The sequence below is a fragment of the Notamacropus eugenii genome, chromosome 6, assembly GCF_028372415.1.
Source record: "Notamacropus eugenii isolate mMacEug1 chromosome 6, mMacEug1.pri_v2, whole genome shotgun sequence".
In the NCBI taxonomy this organism is placed as follows: domain Eukaryota; kingdom Metazoa; phylum Chordata; class Mammalia; order Diprotodontia; family Macropodidae; genus Notamacropus; species Notamacropus eugenii.
The window spans coordinates 191,620,336-191,640,368 of NC_092877.1; the positions used below are offsets into that span (position 1 = coordinate 191,620,336).

The window sequence follows — 20,033 nt, forward strand, 5'->3', positions numbered from 1 at the left end:
ATATATTTGAAAAATCTTTTCCTCTTATTTTTAGAAGTGGAAGTAGGAATGCAACTAACCACTTCTACTTCTAAAAATAAGAGGAAAATGTTTTTCAAATATATTTCACAGGAGTGAAATGAAATATATGGAAAGTACTCTGTAACTATTAGATAGATATCGATAGCAAGGGGGATGGAATGCTGGCTTTGAAATTAGGAAGACAAGTTTATATTCTGCCTTATCCATTTAATAGCTCAAATAACTTTAGGCATGGCTTGTACTCTATCCTCCTTACCATCTAGTTGCCTATCTATCCAATAGCTCATATTGACTCCTGTGAAATATATTTAAAGTAATACTCGAATGTGTTAGAGAAGTACAGACAAAATGGTATGTGATGTGAAAGTAAAAAGTCATTATTGACATACATCAAAGATTGTGAAGGATGTTCCAGAGAGGAAAAGTAATTTTATTTCAACTTTAAAAAGGGAGGAATTTAAGGGAGGTGGTGTCAGCGGTGCTGGTGGTGCTAGTGCTGGTAGTCTGGAACATTTCAGACCTAGGTAATAGTGTAAAGGGGGACTCAAAGGTAGGAAGGTACTGGATGAACACAAAGAAAGAATGTCAAATGAGAACACTTTAGCTAAGGGTAGAGTATTTGCAGAGAACAGTATGAAATCAGACTTGAAAGGTCGGGTGGTACAAGATTTTGAATGAACTTTATTTAACAGGAAGTACACATCATTGAAATGGCTTTGGTAAACAGATCTGCAAAAAGTGATGGAATTTAAAGATGACTCTCTTAAAATCTCAAATATATGGGCAAAGGTCCTAGAAATCTGCTTCTAACTTACCACAATTTACTGATGAACTGGATACCTCAGGTGTTTAGGGATTTCTAAGAATTCTTATTTTGAAAGGGTATACAAAGGGTTCCAATGAGTAAGAACCATCAGGAAATTCAACTGGGACTGTTTGTATTCTGTGTAGAGAAGAAGTAATAATGCAGTGGAAAAGGCTTGATTTTGATTTAGAAGACATGGTTTCAAATCCTGGCCCTACAGCTTTCTGCTTGTATGACCTTGGGTCACAATCCCTATACGCTCCTTCTTTTTTATCAGTGTAACGGAAGGCTCAGGGCACTCACAGAACTGTCATGCCTCTTTTTTATTGACTACTTAAGTGCACTGGTTCAGTGTTGAGGAAGGTGGATTCTTCCATAGCCGTTCCTATAAAGAGGAACTGAATTATTGGTTCATCCTCTTCAATGACCAGTAAGAGAAGCGCTAAGGGCTTCCAAATAATTCAGATCCCTCAGCCCTGTGCTAATGTGTGAGGTCAGCCAGAAACTGGCAGGGTAACTTTGCACATGTTCCATGCCCTCTATGAAACAAAAAGATTGGATTAAATGACTTCTAAGGTTTCTTCTAGACAGCGCTGTAATCTATAATCCCAAACTCCTCCTAACATATTCCCTAAGTCCCCTTGTGCCAAGTGACTGCCTAGAAATAGGGTGAGGCCACTTGGACTGTTGGTAGACAAAACAACTAATGCTCTATGATGTCAGAATAATATCAGGGTAACTTATTGGGACAAGAGATCAAAAGATCAGTCCTGATACACAAGGTAGGTGCATAAAGAATTGTGTCTAGATTTATCTGCATACTATGAGGTAAACTTTTCTAAACGAACTGATTATTTTTCTTAGTTTTTGGATTTTTATCGAGGACTTGTTTCCTACAGGGGAAACTTGTTGCCACAGAGGTTAGAATTGAATTGGACTTTCTGATCTTGGGGACATCTGAGATACGTGGTTTCCTGTTCTTCTTGAATTTCTTATTGGTAAGAGATCCTTTGGGGATCAGAGAAATGTAGGGGAGAAGGGAATAAGGCACTTGTGGCTCAGGGACAAATGTGATACACGTTTTGTTGGGACCAAGCATGGGAGAAGGATAAGGCTGGAGGTATACCTCCAAAGTACTCAAGGTATTTCAGGGAAAACTTCAGTTGACAGCTCCTTGAGGAGATTGTTTTGGCTATTCTGCAAACCCAACCCAAGGAAATCTCAAAATTGGATCAGATGTACAGCTGAAAGATGTACAGCCAGAGAACAAATTCTGTCTATGTCACTTACTCTCTGTGTGACTGCATAAGACATTTAACTTCTCTGGGCTTCATTATTCTCATTTGTAAACTGAGGAGGTTGAACTAGATGGTCTCAGGTCCGTTTCAACTCTCAATCAATTGTCTTATTATTCTAAACTCAGGCAAGAATAAGGGGGATTCTGTGTGGAGGGTTTCCAGCTATTCAAGAGCAGTAATTTCTGAATTTGGTTTTCTGTTTCTCTGAAGGAGACTGAATGTTTCACACACACACACAATTTTTTTTTTCAGCAAGCATTTGAGTGCTTACCATATACCTTGTACTATGTTAAGTACTAAGGATTCAAAGAAAGGCAGAAAAACAACTCCTGTATTGAACCCTCAAGAAGTTTACAATCTAGTAGGAGAGACAACATGCAAACAAGGAACTCATACACATTTTGAAAGTAAGCTTAGGATATGAAGGATTAGCTTGGTAGGTGAGTAAATATGCATGGATGTGTGCAGGTAAAGAGTCAAATCAGTCAAGTAGCATGAAGAGTAAAACAAAACACTTTAGGGAAAGGAAATGGTTAGCCCTCATGCTCTCAGTTACAGTTTACACTCAGATTATGGGGAAAGAGGTTTCTAGTCTTCAATAAGGAAATATTTAGAATCTATAAAGCAGAAATCAAATGACAATTTTCCTTGAGAGCTCATGCTTTGTTCTCATATTCTGGGTGCTACTGGGTTTCCCAGGGCTGCGCTCTCATTTTTTTGTGAGTAGGAAGCACATGAATCTACTGTTTGCTTTGGTGGCTGATTTTGAAGGATAAATTACCTGTTGTGCTGAATTTTCCTTTAGGATGGTCTTGCATTTAAACAAGTTAGGGTTGAAGGAGGACTTACCTTTTGATCTTCCAATGCTGTTTCCTGGAGACTCACAAATAGAGTTGCATGCAAGGAAGGACACTTCCAAGGGATTACTTTCTAGTGTTTTTCTGTGACTGACTTCAGTGCTCCTATTGTATAAAGATTTGATACTGTTGAAAGAGTATGGGATTATGGAAGTCACAGGACCTGAGCCCCATCTCTGTCACTGCTATCTGTGTGACCTTTGGGAGATAACTTACACTCCCTAGGTCTTGGTGTTTGAGAGTTAAAATAGGTTTTCAGACTAGATAACTCCTAAGATCCTTTCCTGATGTAAATCTGTGATTCTGTGTGAGTTAGATCTTGTGAATTTTATACGGTGACAAACTGAAGGCAAGAGAGAAGGAGGAGGAGAGAGATTGCTGCTAAAGCTACAATCCCTTGTAATACTATTTAATCCTAATTCCCCAATTCCAAGGATATATGGATTCAGTTCCTTCCCTCAAAAAAAAAAAAAAAAAACCAAAAAACAAACTTCTGGCATATATAATGTTTCTTTTTTTACTTTACAAATATGTAATGTTCCACAGAACTATGTAATATATTTAATTTCTCATCCAGTGAAGTAGATGAAAATGAATTAATGTTTATTCAGTAAATATTTACAGAATCTCTACTGTGGACCAAAAAAAAGCAAACTGCTAGGTTGTAGGATCTAAAGGGTCATAGATATAAAAGTGGAAGTGTCCTTAGAGGTCACCTATCCCATTTCTCTTCCTTCCCAATTTTATAGATGAAGAAAATGAGACCCTGAGAGGTTAAATGACTTGCCCAAGGTTGCATAGGTAGTAAGAATTAGTAGCCAAGTTGTCAGTCATGTTTAGAGGCCCTGGCCCGGAGTCAGGAAGTCTTATCTTCCCAAGTTTAAATTTTCCTTCAGATACTTACTAGCTATGTGACCCTGGGCAAATCATTTAACCTTGTTTGCCTCAGTTTACTCATCTATAAAAATTAACTAGGGAAGGAAATGGCAAACCTTTCCAGTATCTTTGCCAAGAAAACCCCAAATGGGGTCATGAAGAGTCAGACATGACTGAAATAACTGAACAACTGAAATGACATTTGAACCCGAGATTCAATGCTCTGTGTACCAAATATTAAATATGTTGTTTGACACGATCCCTCTGTTCATTAATTTTTGCATTACCTTATCTTCATTTACACAGTCTCTTCATCAAAAGCACCAGTACAGTTCTCTCAAAAGGGCCTTCATCGTCAGTCAAAGATGGTGCTATTACCATGTTACCCTCACCAGTCAATGCCATCAATCAGTGAAGACTTTCTGTCCAGGTGTACAGGAGTGGTGGGGTGGGGATGCAAATATCAAAAGCCATCTATTTTTGAAAAAACAGAAAGCAAGAAGTCCTGAGATTGTGAACACTGCCTAAATAAAAAAATTCCTAAGATTTGAAAATATTGCTATTAGAGTAAGGTTTTCGCATTTATCAAGAGATAAAGATTCAGTAATGCTATGTCAAAAAGTTCTCTGGGCATGTGGGAAGAGATACCTGACTGGGCCCTGCAGAAAATCTTGAGCTTTTCCCTGGAATACTGTGTCATAGGAGTGTCAAAGAGTTCAAGTATTCCTTGAAGTGAATAACCTCCACAGATTGCTATGGAAACTGCCTACAGAGAGGTAACAGAATCTATGCTGCTCTGTGATGTAAAAGTTCATCAGAGCTACCCCTTCTGGGACTTAGAACTAGTGGATTCTGCCCTCCTATAGTTTTCCAAAGGGTGCATCTATTTTTCCTGGGACATTGAGCTCTTAGGAGAGAGTACTATTCTTCTGGACAAAATAAATTTTTAAAAGAATCAGAACTCATTAATCCTTTATCTGTCTCCTGTTGAGGGAATTTGCAACCTGGAAGACAACTTGAATTCATCCAGTGCCCTGCTCTTCCTGATACTGTGGAGAAGCACTTCAAGATAGGAACTGGGTAGTGGAAATTTAGAATGGGTTACCAGGATATTTTGTTTGTGAAAAGGTTCAGAAAGCATCTAGGTGAGAGGCAGCAACAGGTTATACCAGTATATAACAATCCACTGGACTTGGAATACAGAAAGAATTGTGTCCATATCCTACCTCAGTCAGACATCTTTACTAGCTGTGAGATTCCTGTGCAGGTCACTTGACTTTTCTGTGCCTCAGTTTTCTCATTTGTAAAGCAACAAGAGTATGACTTGATGACCTCTAAGGTTCCTTCTAGCTCTAAATCTATGATCCTATCAAAAAGATGGATAATTAGCCCCAGTTTTATAATACTTAATTTTCTTATCCAAATAGTTTCAAAATATCATTGATTTTATTTCACTTACATTGAGACCAGAATGTCTTTGGTTAATTTTAAACAAGTTGATGTGGTTGTGGCAAACTGGGAAAGAGTGCCCCTTTATTTCCTTATCTGGGCTGAAATATTTTATTCCCATTAAAATGAGCTTTGAGTCAATAATACAAAGCTCTTTCCAGGCATTTTTGTAGCAATTAATTTATAAATGAGTACGATATAAACAAGTTTTTTTAGAGTCTATTTTCATAAAAGTGAGAAGAAAATCTAGAGTACCATGAGGTTTCCCAAGGTCCATAATTCATTTCACCTTTTTCCTCTTTGTAGGAGGGTTGGTTTTGAGGTGATGACATAGCACAATTCTAACTGTACTAACAATCACATTGATGGAAACAAAAGGACCCATATTAAAACAAAAACAAATTCATGCAGGGTCTGGGTCAAGTTCTAAAGACAATCATTCGTTTGCCTTTATGAGGTCATCTGGATTCTTCACTTCTTTTGTTAACACATTCTTAAAGGAAAATCTCCAACAGACCAATGGGGAGAAGGCAGAAGAAATTGTCAAATGGTGAGCTCTGACTTTCATCCATATTCAGTGTCCCCATCATATTTTTCCTTGATTTCTGTCCTTATCTACTTGGGTAGATCATTGACCCACCTTTTTGTGATTCCCTTCCCCTTGATACTGATCCTACATACCAGTCAAATCTCTAGAAATAAAAGTGTTGAGCTATATTCTCAGTTATCATATGACCATAAATCACTTTGTAGCTCTCAGTCTCAGTTTCCTCATTGTAGAATGGGGATAAAAATAATTCCCTGTCTCCCCCATCCAGCTATCGTGAAGATTAAGTAAAGCAATGTCACTTTCTCCATTTTATTCCATGATTCTTCCCTATTTTATAGTTTTCTTTTCCATGTATGATAATGTGGTATTACCTTATCTTCATTTACACAGTCTCTTCATCAAAAGCACCAGTACAGTTCTCTCAAAAGGGCCTTCATCATCAGTCAAAGATGGTATTATTACCATGTTACCCTCACCAGTCAATGCCATCAATCAATGAAGACTTTCTGTCCAGGGCTAAGTTAAATCAGACTAAAACCAAATTTTTAGTGAACTCTCGCTGCAAAAGTACAATTATATCCTCATCATGCCACAAAGAGGCTACAACTACGCTTTTACCCCGTATTGAACATGAAGCAATGTTACCACATCTGGAGACGCAAGTAACAATTATGCCTTCACCACACTCGAAACATTGGGGCAAAGGCACAGTTTTTACCTCACCGTGCCATGAATACTGTGCTACACCTCTTTTTGGTCTTAATCACTGGACTGAAGCTCCATTGATCCCTGAACCCCTTTTCAAGACCTCTTCTGGCCCTGACCCCCTTCCTAAGATTCCCCAAGGCTGTCATAACCGATTTGAGGCTCAGGCACTCAAACGTTGGTACACAACTCCATCATTCCCTGACCCCAACACCAGTATTACAGCTCCATATTCACAGGTCAAGGTAGCAACTCAAGCATTACCGTGTCTCAGTCCCCAGCCATCACTGAGCTCCAGACATTGGGACTGGGTCACATCTTCCCAATTTCAATGCCTCAACCACCAGCAAAAGATTGAAGGTATGGCATTTTCATGCTCAGATAACTATCCCAAGATCACAACTGTGCTGTCATCACAATCCAGCCAGCAGGTTAGACCCACAGCTGTGTCACAAGAATGTCCCTCAGTGCCCTTGGCTCCAATGGCTATGGCTGTGTTAACCCCAATCCCAAACCATCATGTCAGAGGGCCACTCAGGCATGACTCAGATTGGCCCAGGACTACCTCAATGCCCTTACAATGCCCTAATACACATTTGGTTGATACTCCACTAATACCCCATTACAACTGGGTCAAGGGAACATTTATGCCAACAAAACTCCCGAACAAACAGCCTACATTTCCACCAGGATTCTACAATCTAGCTAAAGTTTTACTAGTCTCTGATCAACAGGTAAAAAGTTCAGTGGATCTTGACCATCCAGCTGAGATTTTACATCTGAACTACTGGGTCACACCTCAACCAGACTCTGGTCAAAAGACTGATATACTAGCAAACCAAGAACATAAATCTAATTTTTTAGTGGACCAACAGTCTGAAACTCAATTAGACACCTGCTACCAACATGAGCCAATACCAGGTCCAGATAATGAGACCAAGAAGCTACTTGACCCTAGACATTTAGAAACTCCTGAAATACACCTGAATCACTCTAATGAGGTTTCATTGGATATCAACTGTAAGGAAACATCTTCACCAGCTCCCACTTCCCAACCTGGGGCTGCATCAGGATCTAATGACAGGGATGAGACTATATCAGACTGGGACCACCAGGATGGGATTGAAGGAGATTTGGACCACAGGACCAAAGGTACTGTGGATTGCAATCACCAACATAATGCTTCCCTAGATTCTAGTGATTGGGTGCAGACAGCACAGGGGGGCTCAGAACACCAGGTCACATCTTCATTGAGCCTGAGCCAGACAGCCAAGAGTGAAGAGGTCCCTGACCATCAGGATCAGCCTTCACCAGTTTCCAACCAATTGGAACAGACTACACTGGTCTCTGACCATGGTACTGCATCCTCTGATTCTGACCATCCACCAAAGGCTCATTTAGCTGCTGAGCATTGTAATATTCTTAGACTTAATTCTGATCACCAGGCTGGTTATAAAGATACTTCTCCAACAGATCTGGAAAAGCATGTACCAAACTCTGACAATCAGCACACACTTTCCCCAGGATCTGACCACCAGGCATCTCCATTGAACCTGAAGGACCAGGTCAAGAGTACATTAAACCCTCACTGCCCAGCTGAAACTGTTTCACTTGGCCTTAATCCCGAGGCCCAAGAAAGCCAGAGAGAATCCCTAGAGTCTTTCAAAAATATCCATTTAATACATGCTACTGAGGGTGGTGCAACTATCTCCAAAGAATATTTCAACAGCATCATCAATTCTGTTCCCCGGGAGAAAATTAAAAATGATATCCAAAAGCAGATTCTTCTGAGGCGGATGAGAGGCCATCATAATACTCAATCTGGCTTACATTTATCAACTTGTTACCCTATCTGTTTGGCTTGTAACTCCTGGATTCCATATGGTTGTCTCCATGTAAATGGAATGAAAGATCCTTATGCAGCACAACTGATGGTCTTGCCAAGTCCTATGTCAACCTCTAAGGATGAAATGGGTATTAAATATGTTCTCCAAGTTCCCCAGTCAAAGACAGACATCATTTGGGACTCCTCATGCTTTACATCTTCAATATCATCTTCCTGTCCTCACACTATGCCCCTTATGCACATTGATCACCAGTTACCTAAACGGATGACTTGGCTTGACTTTATACTTGCTAAAGATATTCAGCCACATGGGAGAAAAATATCTGGAAATCAACAACACTTCAAAGGAAACATGTCAGTTTTCAGTACCCCCACTGAAAGAGCAAGTAGAAATGAGGATGCTGTAAGATCTCTACTAGACAAACTTAAAAATAAGAGGACTGCAAATTAAAGAACCATTCTAAAGTAATTAGGTTTCTGTGTATCTCTGAAACTTTTGTGTTATTTTGTTATTCTTTGGAAACAGATGGGAAATTAACGAGACCTTGTTTTGCCCTTTGTACTTCTGAGGTAGATAGTAATACATCTCCCTAAAGATAGAGAAGAACCTCTATGTTCTCCACTACCTACACCATATTCTAGCAAAGTCATGCTAAATATATGCTAACTTACAAGAAAGCATCAAAGTTTTCCCCCTCAAAGATTATTTTTATCAATAGATATATGAATATATAGTTGCTGTGCTTTTACTCCCTCTCTGCCTCTCCCAAAGACTTGGTAAGGATCTATGCTATTCATACTACTTACAATGACCTTCCCAATCTCTGTTAAAAAACAAAAACAAAACTTGCCCTTAGCATGAAAGGAGATGAAAATTACCATATGATCCTTTTGGCAGTGGTTTATAAAGCATGTATCTGCTAAAGCCTCAAATTGTAGAACCTTCTTCCCTCTCAGTCTTGGTTCCACAGGTCTTAGAAAAAAATTGAAAAAAAAAAAATAAGACTAGTTTCTGAAATCACCCAAAGATAGCAGTATTGGGCATGATAAAACAAGTTACTTCATCCCTTCCCCACCGACCACTTAATAGTATTTTATTTTTTTCCAAATACATGTAAAGGTAATTTTCAACATTCATTTTCATAAGATTTTGAGTTCCAATTTTTTTCTCTCTCCCTCCCTCTCCTACTCCCCTCCCCAAGACAGCAAGCAATCTCATATAGGTTGTACATGTTACAACCATATTAAACATATTTCCACATTAATCATGTTATGAAAAAGAATCAGAGCAAAAGGAAAAAAGCACAAGAAAGAAAGAAAAAGAGAAAATAGTATGCTTCATTCTGTATTCAGACTTAATAGTTCTTTCTCTGGATGTGGGTAGCATTTTCCATCATGAGTCTTTTGGAGTTACCTTAGATCATCTCATTGTCGAGAAGAGTTAGATTATCAAAGCAGGTCATTGCACAATATTGCTGTTACTGTGTACAATATTCTCCTGGTTTTGCTCCCTTCAATGAGCATCATTTCATGTAAGTCCAGGTTTTTCTGAAATCCACCTGCTCATCATTTCCCATGCAACAATCGTATCCCACTACATTCCTATACCGCAACGTGTTCAGCCATCCATCAACTGTCACAAAAAGAGCTGCTCTCAATATTTTTGTACATGTGGATCCTTTTCCCTTTTTTATGATCTCTTTGGGATACAGAAAGACCCAGCAGTGGTTTTACTGGATCAAAGGGTATACACAGTTTTATAGCCCTTTGGGCATAGTTCCAAATTACTCTAAAATGAGTTACTTCTGATGAAATCTAAAGAACAATTCATTGTATTATTAAATGTGTTCAAACTGCCTCATTGACAGAATGGCTAGGTACTTCAAAGTTTTTCTGATTAATCTCGGAATCGTTCCCATAATATACAAACTCAGCTGGCAGAACTGCAACATGGGAGGTTGGAGAATTTCATAGATTAGTTTGACCTCAAAGCACAGGGAATGTATAAATTCATCTGGGTCATGTGAAGAAGTGGAATTATTTGTATGGGTTTACTGATTCAGTGATGTTCTCTCCAGTAGACAAAACTAAACCAAAGACCAAATCACTAGGCAAATTTGAATGAGTACAGTTAGGTAAGAGACCCAAGCAGATGGCAAGCAGAGTTATGTGCTAGTTCTGCTCTTGCTCTCTCTTTGGACCTACCTGGGTGAAAAAGGGGCAGAACAAAAATGGTTCAGCTTTTACTATCAACTATTCATTCATCCCCTTGAATCAAAAAAGAGTATTTTTTGGTTGAAAAAGTGCTGACCATGCTTTGAATATCTTAGGTACAGTTATTTTTTTAAAAAAAGATTTTTTTAAGCCATTAAAATTTTAACCTCTTTTTCTTAGCATGGTCATCTGCTGCCGTGGTCTTGATACTCATTTTTATGCAAATGATAAGTATTATTGGGCAGTACACTCACATCCTCAGTCGCCCTTTGGATGTCATCATCTGTGTCTTATTGGAAACTCATTTCTAAAATAGACAAACTCAGTACTCTCTAAACTCTGTTTATGCCAAAGACACCACCATCCTTACTGTCACCCATTTCTATAACCTTGAAATCATTCTTGACTTTTTCCTCTTTTTCAACCTCCCATTCAGTTATCCAGTCTTAAAGATTTGACCTCTTTTGCCCTCCATGGCTACCATTTGGTGATGATGGTCTTTTCTATTGCTGCTGTGGTCTAGCTGCCTAATTGCCATCTGCTTAGGATCCGCCCTACAGCGGCTATGGTCTGCCTCCAGATGGTCATTTGTTGCTTCTTTTTTCCTTCCACTGTTGCCGCCACTGCTTGCTAGTACAGAAAAGGGCCCTTTGGGCAGTTTTAGGACTTATTTTCTTACCCCTCTCCCCAATCCTTATGTCTAACTGAGTTAAGGAGAAGGACTTCTCCTTACCTCTACCCTATGTCAGATTTCAGATGGTGTGCCTCCAACATGACTCAGTCAGGCAGTATTAGTTAAGTGCCTACTACAAGGTGGGCACTTATTACTGTTTGCCTGAGACTGAGGATAAATACACATGATTCTTTTCATTTGTTTTCTCATATACAACTTATGTTAATCACTTCTCCCTTTGCTTCCACCTCCACAGAAGCAAATAAGATAATAAATTGTATTTGGGGCAGAGAAGTTTTTATTTCATCCCAAATTAAAATATGAATTTGACCTCAATAGCTAATAATACAATTCTCATCTCTTTCTGGTGACACCATTTCTCCAAAGGTCTGTATTCTCAAGAGTCAGTGCCACTTTGTGTGTGTACTCTTCACAGGAGGGAAACCTTAGCATTCCTGTACAGCCCTCTTTTCCACAGGGTCCTACACAGTCTTAGTGCCATACTCATAGTGTCATCCTATGATCTGGATATTTCCCTGGAAGAAAAAAATATGCTTTTGAGTATCCCAATCAAATCTGCCCAGTTCACATAACTGGTAATATGACAGGGAACAAAACCAAGGTCTTTAGTTTCCCATATGTGGCTTTAGTCCCTTGCTACTCAGTTGTTGTGGGCAGTTAGGTGACACAGTAATAGAGTGCAGGGTCTGGAATCAGAAAAACTTGAATTTAAATTCAACCTCAGATGCTTACTAGCTGTGTGAAGCTGGGCAAGTCACTTAACCCTATTTGCCTCAGTTTCCTCATCTGTAAAATGAACTGGAGAAGGAAATGACAAGTCACTTCAGTATCTTTGCCAAGAAAATCCCAAATAGGGTCATGAAGAGTCAGACATGACTTAACAATAGCAACAACTCCTGTTGTGAGAAACCCAATAAATGATCCTCTTCATGCTACTCAAGAAGTTCCTCTTCTTTGGCAGGGAGGAAGGTACACTAAAACCTCAAACTTGGGCTAGATCATAAGGCAACTCTCAAGGTTGATGCTTCTCTGCTCAAGAAATCTCCTTTATCTGGATAAAGGGAAAACTTCTAGGATCATGTTACCTAGGAATTCTCTTCCTTCTCAATAGGAAACCAGGAATGAAATTGTGGTAGGACTAGCATCTTCACATGGGTTAGGCTAGTTTTTCACCAAAAAAAAAAAATCTTGATGATTTGTCCAAGAGACTAAATCTTGATCTGTTGTCATAGCTTCCTGGTCACTTATGGCATAAAATGCCTATTCTGTGAAGAACCAGAACACCTCATGTTTGAGGTTGCTATGTGCATCAACAAATCCTTCTGATTAGGTGTTCCGCTGTAGAAAATATGTAAGCAAGGGGCTTACATTCAGCTGAATCATAGTGTATAAAGTTTTTGTTTGTGTGTTTTTTATGTAGTATATAAATGTTTCATTTCATTCTAATCTTAAATTAAAAATTCTTGACTGGCCAGTCAGGTCTTGCATTGAACAGTATTCTTGAACTTCCTCTTGGGCTTTATGTATGAGCACATATACCTCCTATGTGCTTCTTCAGGGTATTCTACACAATTATCTTGGATGCTACCATCTCTTAGACTACTCTCAGGCCTCTGATCTCTGACTTGTGCTCAGAAGGAAAAAATAAAAGGCAGAAATTAATAAGAAATTTTCCTTAAGTTGAATGCTAGCGTATGAAAATCTCATATGCTTTTGTTCTAAGGCAGCCATCAATGGCTCCTCAATGGCTGAGTAAAAATCCCCTCACTGCAATTGCTTTGCTTCTGCAATTTCTCCAAAAAAAAGAAAACAGGGAAAAGGGTTAAAAGAATATAAAAAGGACCGAGTAGACCTGCTGACTCATTTATAGGTCAACACAAAGAATGACTCCTTCCAACAGATTCTGCCCTCCCAAGGGTTCAAATGAACTCTTTCATCCAGAGAGCAGCCTTAGTCACTGAAACCTCTTCTCTAGTGAGCATCAATGTTGATTCCAATCCAACCAGTTCATTTTGGGGGAAGTTCCAGAGTCACCGAGGCTTAATCTGAGTTGTATTTATTTTCTTTTTGCAAGGTATCAAGAGTCTTGTAAACACTCTAAATGGGAAGAGGTTTGGATAATCACTATTTCCAAAGGCATTACACTTGCTGGGTAGACTTGTCAAATTGGTCAGTGATCTCCACTGTTAACTCCTTCTCCCTCCCCACCACCCTTTACAGGTAACATCTTCGCATTACCACTGGCCCATTATTTGTTAGTTATTAATGACTTTTTCAATGACCACATATTAATTAGTAAAAATGATTTCTGTTTCAATGTAGGTAGGGGACAGAATTATACTCAGTTAAAATCCTTTAAGTATATTCAACCATATCAGTTTTGTAATTTTATATATATATATATGTATGTATATATATATTCCACTCTACTAGCAAATTCCGACTAAGATATGCTTTAAGAATAAAATTTCATTAATATTAACATCCTTGTGCAACAGAATAGTAGGGGCACTTTCAAAAAAGATTCCACGTATTCTCCAGGTGATTTTATATAAGCCTTTTTCCCCTTCCCTTTTTCCCTATTCCTTTTTCTACCAAATCCTGATAAATGAATATAGACTATCAATTTGCTTTCTAAAATTCTACATAATTCTGGCTTAACATAGGTTTTCCCCATCACTTACCTCAGTGTGTCCAATACTTAGTAATAGACACAAATGAAATCATCCCACAAAATCTCCAGAAGGATGTCAGGCAAGAAAATTGAGAGTTTGTATACAAGTTCAGCTCTCATTCATCACCTAATAACACTGGAAAGGCAAAAAAAAAAAAAGTAAATGAAAAGAAAGGAAAAGAAGGAGGAGAAAGTCCATAGAAGTAGAAAAATAGTAGTGAGATAATGTAAGCTAGTTGCTTAACATAAAAAAGAGGACAAAAGGAGATTTTTTTTTTTGATGAAAACTAATGGCATTACCAAATTTGTTCAAATGACCATTGAACTGATAAATAAAACTGAGCACTATTTCCTTAAGAAGAATCAATAAAAAGATGAAAGCCAATTTATCAAAATAAAAAGTGAAAAGGGAGAATTCATAATGGATGTAGAAGAAATAAACAATGTAAGAAATTATTGTACCCAATTATACTTTAAAATAATGTAAAAAAAATGAACAGGCATTTATAAAAATACAAAAAAACCCCCAAAACCCAGCAGACAATCTAACTTAACTTACCATGAACTTGCTTTAAAAATATATGCAGAAGTGCATTTCAGTAAAATTTGTTTACCTTGTGAGCTTGTATAATCTATTTTATGCATTTAAAAACATTATTCTGAGAAGGGATCCATAGGCTACATCAGATTGCCAAATATGTCCCTGTCACACACACACAAAAATGTTAAGAAGACTTGAATTTCAAATGAGTCAATCTTTGAAGGCAAAATCAAGTGTTAAGTTGAAGCTCAAAGGAGAAAAAATTCTATCACGTGCTTAATAAACAAGTAAATCCTAAGCTATATAACTACTTGAGAAAGAAAATAGCTTACCAAACCCCTTGTCTGATAACAGTTCTAATAACCAAACCAAGTAGAGATAAAGCAGAGACAGTAAGTAACCAAATACTACCAATAATTGAGACAACAGTTAATAATTGATATACAATATATTCATAAAGTTATTCACTATGACTAGCTTGGATTTATTCCAGGAATTCAAGGATTGTTCAATATTAGGGAACATGTAAGCACAATAAAATATTTTAGAAAAATTAGTAAAAATCATATTTTTGTGCTCATACATGAAGAAAAAGCCCTTAATAAGGGGCTCTGGCAAAATATAACACTCAGTTGTGTTTTGTAAAACACTAGAAAAGACATAAAAGGGCATTTCCTCTATACTGTCAAGAGGAATTTTCTAAAACCAAGATCTAGCACTATTTTTAATGGAGAAGCACTTGGAAGCTTTACCAATTAACTCAACATTAAACACAAGATTTTTCTACTATATTTGTTTAAATAAAGTACTAGAAAGAATTTACAGGCAGTTAGATGGCACAGTGGATGGCGGGCTGGGCCTGGAGTCAGGAAGACACATTTTCTGGAATATAAATATGGTCTGAGACATTTACTAGCTCTGTGACTCTGGGCAAGTCACTTAATCCATTTTGCCTCAGTTTTCCTATCTGTAAAATGAGCCAAAGAAAGAAATGGCAAAACACTCCAGTATCTTTGACAAAATAAGCCTCAAATAGGGTCATAAAGAGTTGGATATAATGGAAACAGCTAAACAATAACAAGAAATATTTTAATTAACAATGTCACCCAAGGGCAACATCCATATAGATCATAGGATCATAAAGCTGGATGGGTCCTCAGAGGTGAAATCTTTCACAATCCCCTCATTTTTCAGATGAGAAAACTAAGACTGCAGGAACATATGTAACCTGTCCCTATCTTGTCTAAATTCTCTGACTCTGCATTCAGCACTTATCCATAATATTGTGGGTTTTTTGAAGGTCTCACAGAGAAGGGTAATGTAAGGTTTTTAACAGAAACTATAAAACAGAGAGAAGCAGTGGAATGCAAAAGCCAGCATAAAGAATTCTTGGCAAAAGACCCAACTAATGGAAAAAACGATGATCAACAAAAATAATAGGAAAGAACTATAATTTTTTTTTTATTTATACCACTAAGAAGGACAAAGACAGGGCAAAAATCTCAATTAGATATAATATCTGTAGATAACATTCATGTTCTAGAGGTAACATAATTATGAGAGCATAGAGGACTTGATCTTCAAGGTATCTGAAGGAAGAAAAAGAAACTAAAGCATGGGGGAAACATGACCTTGTTAATACCCAGATAAAGGCAACCAAGAACACCAACTATTACTACTTTGTATGCCCATTTTCATATCTATATAAAATATCAATCATTTATCATGAGTATAGAGGGAATCCTTCTTGAAGAGGAAATAGTCAATTTTCACAAATAAAACTCCATAATAGACCACATCTTTTTTGTTGTTTTATTGTTTCAGTCATGTCTGACTCTGTGACTGTGTTTTGGGTTTTCTTAGCAAACATATTGGAGTACTTTGCCCTTTCCTTCCCTAGTGGATTAAGGCAAAGAGAGATTAAGTGACTTACCTAGGGTCACATAGCTAGTGAGTATTTGGGGCTAGATTTGAATTCCATTCTATCTGACTCCAGACCCAGTCCTGTATCAGCTGAACCACTTGACTGCCTCCAGACTACATCTTTACCATGATACAAGTGATTGAAAGATGTGGAAATGCTCATTTTTAATTCTTCAGGCTAGTGTTCAATCAATGAGTAGTTCGTAAACTCCTTCTATTTGCCAGGCATTGTGGTAGAATTTTCTGGGGACACTGATAAGATAACCCCATGTTCTTAAGGACTGATAAAAATGTAGTCATAATATTGGTATTAAACATGTGAACATTTCTTCCAGGAAGAGTTTCAGGTAACTAAAGGAACTTCAAGTTCCTTAAGTCAATAAAGTTTTTCTCCTTTTATTTAGTTCTGAATCCAAGTCTTGTTCATTCACAGTCTCAGAAAATATTGCTACAATGGCATAGAAAGAACAGTAGCCTTGCAATTCTCCCAATGTGCCTGGAGTGCTGTGTCCTGCAAATATACATAGCATCCATGAGAAAAATGGGCTTAGATTTAGTTCACAAGGGTGGCACAGTACATGTGCAGGAGATAACTCACATGTCCTGTGATACTACAATCTCTGGAAGTACTTTCTTTGTAGAGTACTCATATAGTTTCCCTTGAGTATAGGGTCTCTGCTGTGTGGGTTTCCTAGCCTGTTAAGTTGTTCTTCTCTGATTCACTTGTTTGCTGTCAGGATTCCTTTCCTTCAAAGCTGTTTTTCTCATGAGTGACACTATCTTAGTATTTATGCCTTTTTGGAATGTGTTTTTTTTTTTTTCCCTATTAGATGCAGTTTTACTTACAAGTCAAGTATTCCCAACCTTATCAAACCACTATACCACTGCATTGCTGTATCATTAATGGAGTGGGAGGAGGAGAGGGAAATTGCTAAAAAAGATTAGAAAAAAAGATGGCCTGAGTTTGAGAACTAATAGGTGGTCACTCCATGTGCTCCACAATTTCAGAGAAATGTCAAGAGAAATTGAGGAAGACCTCGGCACACTGGGTGGATCCACTGAAATGAATTCAGGAGAAGATATTCTAAGGTCACATGGAATGGGCAAGTATGGATGGGCTGTGACTGGAATCACTATAGGACTATTCGCATCAGTAAGATCACTGGCTCATTTAAAGATCTGAGGTTCCTGGTTCTTATAAGATTTGATCCAGAGGTTCTTTCCTCTGCGTTCAAATAGAAAAAATCTAGTCTGTCCTCCATATGACCTTCCTCAATTTGAAGACAGCTATTTTCCCCACCCCACTGCCAATCCTGATCTCTTTACCAGATTTCTGTTATAGTTGCTGTTCAGTCATTTCAGTTGGGTCCAGCTCTCTGTGAATCGATTTCTTTTGTGTTTTGGTAAAGAGTGGTTTGCCATTTCCTTCTCCAGCTCATTTTTAGGTGAGAGAATTACAGCAAATGAGATTAAGTGACTTGCCCAGGGTCATGGAGCTAAGTATCTGAGGTCAGATTTGAATACGTTGTGCAATACAATCCTATACATTGTACCATCTCGCTGCCCCACATTTTACCAGACTACAAAATACTAAATCCTTCAATGTGTCCTCATATAAAATGGAACAACCAGTGAGGCAGTCCTCCAGATACTTCTCAGTCAGTCTCTTTAAATTATCATAATGCTCCAAGTGTGGTATGACCAGGAGTGAGTACAGAGATATATATCATGGCCCATTTATTCCGGGAAACTACACTTTATTTATGTTTCCCAAAATTGTATTAGTTTTTAGGGGGCCACATTAGACTTTTTACATATATTGAAATATTATAAAATTATAATTTTGCTGTTCTCAATGATAATTCACAGCTTTGCATCACCCACAAAGCAGATAAGTTTGCCATTCATACCTTCATCCAAAGTACTGATAAAAATGTCAATATAAAAATGTCAAGTGGGGGGTCAAAGTCCCCACTTTCCTGGTGATCTCCCTCTAGGTTGACATACATCCATTATTCAACTTCTTGGGACTCTTCCATTCAAGTAGTTCTGAATCTGACTAATGAAACTTTAGTATAGCTCACATTTTTCTTCATAACCACAAGGATTTTGTGAGAAGATTTTTCAAATAGTTTACTAAAATGTATCCAGCATAAAATGCCTCTAGCATTCCCCTAATTTAACTGTCTAGTACCCTTATTAAAGAAGAAAAGTGAGGTTCGTATGTCATAGTCTGATCTTGAAAAACTCATTCTAGCTCTGAATAACTACTTTGATTTCCAAGTGCTCACAAACCACTTTAAAAATATATTATTAGAAGTTTTGCTTGTGTTATTTTACTAATTTTGAAAATCAGTGTAGTGTTTATGTTGGTCCAATTTTATTCCTATTACACCTTATCCATTCCCCAATATGTTTTTAGATGTAACTGACAACAATCATATTTCTAAGTTCTTTAAATACCCTGGGATACAATTTGTTCAAGTCAGGTGATTTGAGCTTATTTTGGATAACTATTTTGGATTTTTGGATAATTTTGGATAACTTTTTATTTCCTTAGTCTTCTTTCATTTAAATAACCTGCTAATTATTTTTTTGCCCTTTCCCCACCATTGTCATTCATCTTGGTAGAGAAAACAGAAACAAAATAGGAATTCTGACTTCTGACCGTCATCTCTAATTATTTTCTCATCCACCCACACAAAGAACCTTTCATTCTTAATACAGTGTTTTCCGTTTGTTTGTGTTAAAGCCCATGTCTTTAAAACTTATTATAAATCTCAGTTCATACTGTGCTTTAACCATCCTACTATTTTAAGAAAATTACAATGATCTATGTTTGTTGTTGTGCTTTCTTATGTTCTCTGTGCACACTTTGGTTGCCACTAAGTCCTTTAACCCACCAGTTCTCTGGACAATTTTTTAAGGGTTTCTTTGGTGGAGGGAGTTTTCATGGCAATACGTTGCCCATATAGATGAAATTCTAGGTCGAGGCCAATGGACACATATGCTAGTCAATGTCTGGCATTTAGTAGGTGCTTAATAAATGCTACTTAACTGACTGCATCACTTTATAAGTATTTCCAAGTTTTTAATATTCATATTTGATATTTTACGATATAATACATTTGTCATTATATACATGTATCACATTTAACGTAGACACTCAGAACCATCACTGACTACATAGACTATTATCAGTTTTCCACTACTATGAATAAAGTTGCTATAAACATTTTTTTGCATATGTTTCCCTTTTTTTCTTTTAATAGCATCAAGGTATAATTTTAATTCTAGGACCATTGGGTCAAAGTCAGTTTCATAACTTTCATTGTATGTTGTCTGATTGTTTTCTAAAAAGATTGTCATGAATTATGAATTATTTTATTGAATTCAACTAAACAAGCATTTGTTAAGTGGCTACCATATGCACTGTTATTGATTCTTTACAATCTTTCCCTTCCAGAATTGAATTTTTGTAAATTTTAATTTTTCACCATGAGTATAAAAAGAATATTTCTTTAACTTTTCATTTCCTTAATGGCTAACATGAGTACTATCAAGTGATTATTAATGTTTC

The 20,033-nt window shown here is 37.4% G+C and overlaps 1 protein-coding gene and 1 long non-coding RNA gene across 5 annotated transcripts in view; one reads left to right on the top strand and one right to left on the bottom strand.

Moving 5' to 3' along the window:
- Positions 1-4,578, bottom strand: part of LOC140512521 (uncharacterized) — a 24,433-nt gene extending 19,855 nt beyond the window's left edge. For both annotated transcript variants that reach the window (XR_011969787.1, XR_011969786.1), the window contains exons 1-2: positions 4,506-4,578; positions 4,145-4,331 (exon numbers count right to left, since the gene is read on the bottom strand). This is a non-coding gene — a long non-coding RNA (uncharacterized lncRNA). The remainder of the gene's footprint in view (positions 1-4,144; positions 4,332-4,505) is intronic.
- Positions 1,655-8,876, top strand: LOC140512520 (uncharacterized). Of its 3 annotated transcripts, none has more exons than XM_072621657.1 (3): positions 1,655-1,824; positions 5,764-5,856; positions 6,247-8,876. In XM_072621657.1, the coding sequence occupies exons 2-3, from the start codon at positions 5,826-5,828 to the stop codon at positions 8,856-8,858; spliced, it is 2,643 nt and encodes an 880-aa protein (XP_072477758.1). In that variant the 5' UTR covers positions 1,655-1,824; positions 5,764-5,825; the 3' UTR covers positions 8,859-8,876. The 3 variants fall into 3 exon arrangements, with proteins under 3 accessions (XP_072477758.1, XP_072477756.1, XP_072477757.1); XM_072621655.1 differs by having other exon boundaries at positions 1,656-1,824; positions 5,613-5,856; XM_072621656.1 differs by having other exon boundaries at positions 1,656-1,824; positions 5,718-5,856.
- The last annotated feature ends 11,157 nt before the right edge of the window (positions 8,877-20,033 follow it).